Raw genomic sequence first — 8,562 nt, 5'->3', positions numbered from 1 at the left:
AAATCAAGTTATTGGGAAACTACTTCTTTTTGGAAATCTACGCTACTTCAGAAGGAGCCGTTTCCTACAATGTCTTTCTATTATCAACCTCGTAATCAAGTAAGGTAATTACCAGTAGTGCCCACTGCAAGAACTGCTAAAATAAATATACACACGTCATAGGGAAAAAACACACGTGATGACTCCAAGTATATTACTATGTAGTTTATGTTTAATGAAAAACCTTTATAACAATATTGCATCGTTTTCTAACACATACATTTAATTTTCAAATTTGGCAACAACTTTCATGAAATAAAAAAGTGGACAAGAATGTGACATTTCAAAACCATTTCGAAATAAAACTCGTGAAGATAAAATCAAGTTCAAGCGACGATAGTCGGAGGCGCTGGACACGTTTTGTTATTGTTGGTGTGTCTCATTGTTATATTTATAAAATAACAAACCTGTGAACATTTGAACTCGGTTGGTCGTCGACTTTGCGTGAAAATAATGAAAGAAAAACACCCTTGTAGCACAAGTTGTATCATTGCTTTACAGATGCTTGAATTCGAGACCTCAGCTGAGGTCTTTTATTCAGTTCCAATATTTTAGTGAGAAAATACTTCTTTCTCCAAAACTACTTTACTTCAGAGGGAGCTGTTTTTTCAGTGCTTATACTCTCAACATCTCTCCATTGCTTGTTACCAAGTAAGTTTATATCCTAACAAATATTTGTATTGTGTCCAGTGCCTTCAACTGACTATGTTTATGCAACCTTGTTTTTTACAAACGTTTTGTAAATATATATTCGTCTAACCCATGGCTTAGTACGGTAGTTTTAGGGGCGATCTGAGAGGTCTGCGACTTGGCTGTTGTTGTATTTTCCACAAGGCATTTGATAAAACAGTCTGAATTAAAGCCATTATACACTTTCGGTAAACAGTATTATCCAAGTCCCACACTTAATTCGTGTATCACAACTTATATATAAAATAACAACCCTGTGAAAGTTTAGGCTCAATCGGTTATCGGAGTCGGGAGAAAATAACGGGAAAACCCACTCGTTTCCGCGCTTTTTTTCTGTACCGAAAGTGTCCAATGGCTTTAAGATAAAAGTCTTTAAAGACTTTTAAATAGTGTTACGCCTGTTTAAACTGTGCGATGTCCTTCATTGGACGGCCAGTATAAAATATAGTTGTCTTGAAGTTGCACACATTAATTTCAATACACACAAAAGGGCGTTTTCTGAAATTACCAACTATCTAATCTTCACGGATCGAATTGCGTGCATTTCAATACATCGGACAGAAACGCAAAATACACAAATTAATGAGACGTACAAGAAGTTGGTCTATAAAACATCACATCGACGGAATATTGCGTTACGGCCGAGCAGTTTGTGTCCCCCCCCCCCCCCCCCCGACATTACTTGCTAAGATTTGGGGGACTCTTAAATTAAACAAAATTAAAACGTGATACACAAGCAGTCAAATAATCGCTGTATATCCATCAAATGACAAATCTGTCAATTTAAATTGGTAAGGACTTCCATGTGTATCACACGGACATAGTACAAAGCTACTAATATAATGTTAATATACACACACACATTTACATCCTTCTCTTTGATTATCGGAACAAGTGTCACCGTGTCATCCATTATTCTCCTATAAATACTACCGCGACGACCACAAATCAATGTAGAAGTCCTAGAATAAGTGACTTAACTGCTAACACAATAAATAAATTAATTTCAATTATAAATGTCATGCAATGCAAAATGTTTATACGATATAAAAACAAGTTAATACAATGGTTTATTCTCGTACAATAAACAATAACAAAAACTACCCATGCTACTCACTCAACAAAAACACATTTCCATATGATTTCAGCTATGATTTATATTAAAATCTAAAATATTACAAATAGTGAAAGAACATCTTTATAATACTAGGTTAACATTTCTCGTGCTATATATACAAATTACTTTCATTGTAAATCTCTTCGTCTACTTCCAAAAACATCAATTTTCTTTTATAACTACAAAAAGAAAAAGTGCCCCAAAGTACTGAAGACATGGTTATTGCAACATTCATGAAAAGTTTAACAACTTTAACATACAAATAAATATTACACTGGCCTGTAGACCTTATGCACATGATGTCATATTAATAGGGTGCCCTCACCTAGAGGTAAAAAAAGCGGCCACTCATTAGCCAAACCTGTGCGCAGCGCATACAAGGGTGTCATGGCTGAGTGGATAAGAGCACCAAACTCAAGGTCTGATGCTTCTGTTCAGCAGAGTTTGAATTATAATCCTGGTCGTGATACTTGTTACCCTGAGCTTAACTATGGGAGCATTCCATTAGCTTCCCTGGGTCGACCCTGCGTTGCTCACTCGGATGAGCCCCTGCTTACATTCTCGGGTGAGCCCCTGACAAAAGCTAATCGAACGATCACACTCGCCCTCTTGTGGCAACGTCATGCACCTCGGGTCACCCCCAAGTAACCCACTCCACAAGCAGGGCACTGGGGCTGACCCGGGTGAGCCCCTGGAAGGACGTCAAAGTTATTTGAACGCACCAAGGGCAGACCAGGGTCGACCCAGGGAAGCTAAACAAATGCACCCAATATTTGCTTCTCTCAACCCAGGGGTAAATGGGTACCTGTGAGGGCAGAGATGGTTCTTTTGATTTATTTAGTCGTGTAGCGCATATTTATGTTGCACATAGGCTGTATACTCCCCAGGGAGCTGTGACGATTTAAGGAATAATTTAAGGCCCAGCGACCAGGGGTTAAAATGTTGGAAGCGCTTTGAGACGCCCTTTTGGTGTGAAAAGTGCAATATAAAAACTGGTTATTATTTATGATTGATTTGCATCGTTTTACCTCTAAGATGTCGGCTGGATGACATCAATGCATTTAGGTCTATTGAAAGAGTTAAACAAACAGGGCAGGCAAGAATAGCTTAAGTTAATACTGGACTTGACTTTTAATGAAACTTAAAGGAACATTACAGAATTGGTTTTTGCTAACAAAACAATTGCTGGCAGTGTAAGCACTTTATGTAATCCATTATATACATAAACTGACAAACCTGTCGAAGTTTGAGATCGATCAGCCATCTGGGTCACGAGAGAATAGTGAAAAACCGATTACAAATTTTGCATTGCATCGATGCCAAAACAAAAATTAATAAATCGTCCCTGAGCGATAAACTCAAAACGTGAAATTCTACTATTTATTTCTCATCAAATATGAAATTTCAGACAGAAATATTTCAAGCGATGTTTTTTACTATCATCATCATTAGACCGTGTAAGTTTTATGTATATCTGTGATCTTCAAGATTTTTGTTTCTTACCAATTCTGTACATTCCTTAAAGTTAATACTGGACTTGACTGTGACTCAAACTTTAAAAACTGAACGTAATCATTGTGACTCAATCAAATATCTAGTAGATCAAGGTGTTTGGTTTTCATTTATCTGACAACAATTTATTTATTTTTATTGCACTTATTTAAAATTGACTATAACAATGTTACCCTGTATGTGTAAAAAAAAAAAAAAAAAAGCACAGTTTAATTGCACACTGCATTGAGTTGATCTGATGTTTTTTAGCATTGATTTGGGAAACAAAATAGTCACAAAGAATGCACCACAAGACAAGGCATGTTAGGCTGGTAACCGTTGCATGCTTAGCTAGTTTTTTGTGCTAAAACAATTCTCTGAAAATGGGACTAGGGCCAAATTACATAGAACTGCTTAAGAACAAAAAACAACTAAGCACAACAAAATTATACTTACCAGAACAAGATTACCAGCCAATACCATATCACACGTACAATTTCATCTGCTCATTCCTGCTTAGCAGAAAATTGCTAAGCAATATTTTCTGTTAACCAGCTCAATAAAACTGGCCCCTGCTACGATGGATTCAAGGTATTTTGCGCTGTTAGAAAAAAACAACGATAACAAATTGTCAAACCTTAGGACTTCGCTTCATCAGCCCAACAGCCAAACCATGGTCAACACATTCACAACGAGGGTGCTCCACACCACCTCACTGCTCCTTGGCCCCCCGGAAATGTAGGTACAGTTTGTGATCTCATAGTTGGTCGGGGTTGGGCATCTGTTCTGGCTAGCCAGTGACGCAGAGATGTCTTCGTGAGCACAAGTTCCATTGATAATGCGGAAAGCTCCAGTGGCTGAAACTCTGCAAGGATTAAGAAAAAAGATCATGGAAGTTATGAGAAGGTTTACGCTTGGCAATCACTCTCAACATTAATGGAAAATAAAAACTATTGGTGAGAATAGAAGTCTATGGCGGCTTTTGATAGTAAAAGCATTTTGAGAAACATATCACTTTGGAGAATTGTCATGTCGTACATCATTTTTTTTGCCCAACAATTTGAACCTGAGCAGCGTTACGGCAGTATCGCTACTCAGATCGTGTATTCCTTCCAGGAATTATTCTTCCAGCATAGACATTATTCGCTTTGGATTTTTGCCGATATCTCAAAAGAGTGAACACCATTTGAAATTTGCTTAGAGGCAGGGGACACTATTGGTAATTGTCAAAGACTAGCCTTCACAGTTGGTGTATCTCAACATATGCATAAAATAACAAACCTGTAACAATTGGAGCTCAATCGGTCATCGAACTTGCGAGATAATAGTGAAAGAAAAAAACACCCTTGTCACGCAAAGTTGTGAACGTTTTCAGATGGTTGATTTCGAGACCTCAGGTTCTAAATCCCGCTAACCCGTGAAATACGCTTGCCGTAAGCACAGAATTCCCTGCTTCCGTAAGCGCCGATTATGTGCTTACGGTAAGCAGAGCCATGAAATTGGGCCCAGATGAGCTCACCTGTTTGTGATTTTGCAGTTGAAGTTAAAGTACATGCTCTCTTTGTTGTTTCTCCAATTCTCCACAATAAGGAGGAAGAGGTTGGTCTTGGGAAGAGATGTGACGTAGTAGAATCCCGACTTACACGATCCCGAGATGTTGCCGGTGATCATCCCACTTGGTTCTACAACACAAACAGGGAATGCCAGTTAAGCCGTGTTCGCACTGGATAACTTTTTGGGGTAACTTTACCACGACGCCGGGTAACATTCCGATGGGTTAACCTACCCATTGTTTATTGCCGTGGATCTCATTGACACAAGTTGAAGTTCGAAGGCAATAACCTGCGCACAAAAGATGCCATTTTTAAGCGCGTGATCTAGGTCGGTGACAGTTCACTATATTTTCTGGCTCGGTTAAACCATGGAGGAAGGAAGAGAAGGAGCTCGAACGACCCGCAAAACCGCAGAGTAACAAAAGAATACTCTGACAATGCCCCTGTCTGGCCAGTGGAAAAAGATAGGAGACCTCCAGCTGGACGGCCGATTAACGAGTAGGATTAAATCTCTTTGTACAGAACGTGTGGTACCGCCAGACTGCGCTCTTGCCTGCGTGTAAAGTTGAATCATTGGAGACAAGAATTGTGAATATACACGTTTTCATTTACGGTTTGTGGTGTTTCACGGAAACATCATGGCAAATTTTTACATTTTTTGTGACTTTCCGGTCACTTGCGGTGGTTCAAAATTTAGGTATTAGCACACAAGGGTGGTTGGTATTTAATTGTGTTTTTCGATTTGGTGGGCACAAGTGTACACAATCTTTATCAGGTCTCAAAAAAGTTTTGTTTTCTGTATTATATCCATACGACATACGACACCATAGTTGAGTGAAGAACCAAGTGCGCACGCCCAAACTCACATACGCCAGGTCGCCCATTGTCTGTATAAGGTATGTGGGTGATTATGAGGTGTCGTTAAACGACCGCGGTACCACAGGTTCGACTTTTGAAGTCCCTTCGTTAGAGCTCCTTGTCTTCCTTCCTCCATGGTTAAACTGACGTGGTCAATCTTCCTGGGCACCTTTGGCTCGGTTAAACTACCCATGCGGCTTGGTTAAGTAACCTGTGAGGAAAGGTACCTGGGCTGTTCACACTGGACGAAAATCCTCATGAATCCTAAATGGATGATCTGCTTACCTAGAACAGAGCTGTTTGCCTGGTAGCCCACCACGTCTTGAATGCAGCCGAACTTACTGGAGAAACTTGGGATAGGCCCTTTGTTCTTGTAATAATCATCCAGCTCCTCTGGGGTCTTTGCTATGCCTTTTAGAGTCACCTGAAACAGCCAAAAGAGACACTGAAATAACATCCTATTCATTTAAAAAGATGCAAATCACTGTTTCTTCCAAAATATTACGAAACAAGTCTATGTCATCCCGGAACAAGAATTACAAAGAGACCACTCTTTGCCCACTGGTCTTGGCCTTGGTGCCCCTTCAAAATGTTCTCATAGACATTATGATTTTAAAGTGGAAGTGCCCTGAGCAAATTGAAAAGGCCCTTGCCCTCACAAAGATGAAATTCCATGCCTGCATCTATCATTGCCAATGCTTAAACTGAAACTTACTCAGCAAATTATTTCTCTTTATAAGCAAAAGTTTGTACTTATTTGCATTGTCAACATTGGCCAAGTCCGAACCTTATTCCCAGTGGTGTAACAGGTATCGTCCGGTCATGTTTACCCAGGATGCCTTGCTCAATGGTAATCCCTAAAAATTTTGCAATTTAAATATGTATATATGGCAGAGGTTTACCCAGTTTGTGGTCAGATGCTCAAGCATGGCAGCGCACAAAAGAGGCATATACTCATAGAGCAACTGTTCCCCTCTTATCCGAATGACCCAATTCAAATAAAAATTTACCCAGTCAATACCCTTGTGGATTATCACTTTATAATTCCACGCCACGACACTCAACAACTCACTCTGGGGGCTGATGCGGACAGACTGCAAGACCCTTGGAAATCGATGGTCTCCTTACGGATGAAGAACCGATGTTTGTAGATGAGCTCCCTCATGATCTCCCCTTCCTTCTTACCGAGCGAGACGCCGTTGTACTTGGCCGTGTCTAAATCACTGACGTTGATGAACTCTGGGTCGATCACAATGTTGGCTGCGTTGTCAAACAGGTAGCACCTGGGATGGCAAAAACATCGATCAAATCTTGTTGTGAAGCCAAGGACTCTCAGAAAAGTGAACTTAATAATAAAAATAATAATAGTAGCTAATTTTTATATAGCGCATTTCATAACTGAAAGAAATACCAATGCGCTTTACAAAAAAAAAAAAGGCAAAACAAAAAAATTAAGCACCCAATAAACAATGAATACAGTAACAATATGCAAACAAAAGGATTAAACTGAACAGTAGACGATAGAAAACAAATAGGATTTGAGATAAGTTTTGAATTGTTCTATGCTCTGGAGGAGAGCGGATGTAGCCGGGAAGAGAGTTCCAAAGTTGGGGGGCGGCACTAGAGAAAGTACTTGAACCGAAGGATTTAGTTCGTACGGATGGTATGGTGAGGAGATGTTGTGATGAAGAACGGAGTGGACGGGCAGGAACATATGGGATGATGAGGTCACTATACATGAACCCAATTTTTTAGATGTGGGAGGAAAACCCATGCAGTCAGGTAGGGACTGAAAAACCAATCCACATATTGCCCAGGAATCAGGATCCTAGAAGTGTTCAGGTTTCCATGGTCCAGCGTTTAGACTGCAGGACTTGTAATCATAAGGTTGTGTGTTCACATTCTACCAAGCTTACTGCTGATGTCACAATGACTAGAATAAGTATTGCTGCTTAGTTACTGAATCACAATTTCTTGATTTGCGCAACTCATAGCCATAGACGTTAAACCAATGTTTGTATGAGAGAGACAGGCTGTCACCAGCTTGGTGTTTATATAACTCCTAGTTTGTCAAGTTCCCTTGAAGGAAGGGTCTTGGGGGATGAACAATCGTTTCAGACAGGCACTCCAGCGTGGTGCCAAACCAAATTCCGAATAAAGTACATAAAAGTTTTATGTCTGAATCAGTTAGGAGCAACTGGAAAGATCGACGGTTGCAGTTGTTGGTAGCGACTCTGGAGTGCCTTGGTTTTGAGAAGTTGATCTTGTCATGTCCCAAACCTAACCAAAATTTTTACATGTATGCTAAGTTTGCCTGTCTACAACCAAAATTTAATTGGGTCGACCTAGAGTCGCTCCTAACAATATTAGGTTCGGCACAACTCTTAGCGCGCCTGTATGAATTGAGTGATAGACAGACAGTCAGGGACACCCACCTTGTCATGCACCCAGATTCTCCATCAGGACACGGGTATTCATCAAGACAGGAGAGTGGCATGTCTCGGTCCTGCATGATCTTAAAGACATTCTTGTGGAAGTCTTCATAGAGGATGTCTAGGGAAGTCACAGCTTCTACCTTGACCGAGGCGCAGCGTGTGAAGTCCGACAGCCCGGGCCTCTGATTTCTGTAACATCGAACTGTCAGATGAAAGATAAAAAGATTGGTTATTTAGGTATATTGTGGAAGTGTCATGGCAGAGCAGTTAAGAGCACCACATGCAAACTCTGGTGTTTCTGATCAGCAGTGTGTGGGTTCAAATCCCCAGCCGTGACACTTGTTAAGTCCAGTTCATACTTCATTTGAATGCTTTGTGC

The 8,562-nt window shown here is 40.2% G+C and overlaps 1 protein-coding gene across 1 annotated transcript in view; it reads right to left on the bottom strand.

Moving 5' to 3' along the window:
- Positions 1-3,476: 3,476 nt before the first annotated feature.
- The window catches only part of LOC117304609 (voltage-dependent calcium channel subunit alpha-2/delta-3-like), a 28,386-nt gene continuing 23,300 nt past the window's right edge, over positions 3,477-8,562 (bottom strand). The window contains exons 19-23 of the mRNA XM_033789153.1: positions 8,184-8,385; positions 6,821-7,031; positions 6,034-6,172; positions 4,857-5,019; positions 3,477-4,202 (exon numbers count right to left, since the gene is read on the bottom strand). Of these exons, the coding sequence (XP_033645044.1) occupies positions 3,992-4,202; positions 4,857-5,019; positions 6,034-6,172; positions 6,821-7,031; positions 8,184-8,385 (926 nt within the window). The 3' untranslated portion in view covers positions 3,477-3,991. The remainder of the gene's footprint in view (positions 4,203-4,856; positions 5,020-6,033; positions 6,173-6,820; positions 7,032-8,183; positions 8,386-8,562) is intronic.

The sequence above is a fragment of the Asterias rubens genome, chromosome 21 (assembly GCF_902459465.1).
Source record: "Asterias rubens chromosome 21, eAstRub1.3, whole genome shotgun sequence".
In the NCBI taxonomy this organism is placed as follows: Eukaryota; Metazoa; Echinodermata; class Asteroidea; order Forcipulatida; family Asteriidae; genus Asterias; species Asterias rubens.
The sequence above is the reverse complement of the archived record's forward strand: the minus strand, read 5'-3'. Positions and strand labels throughout refer to the sequence as shown.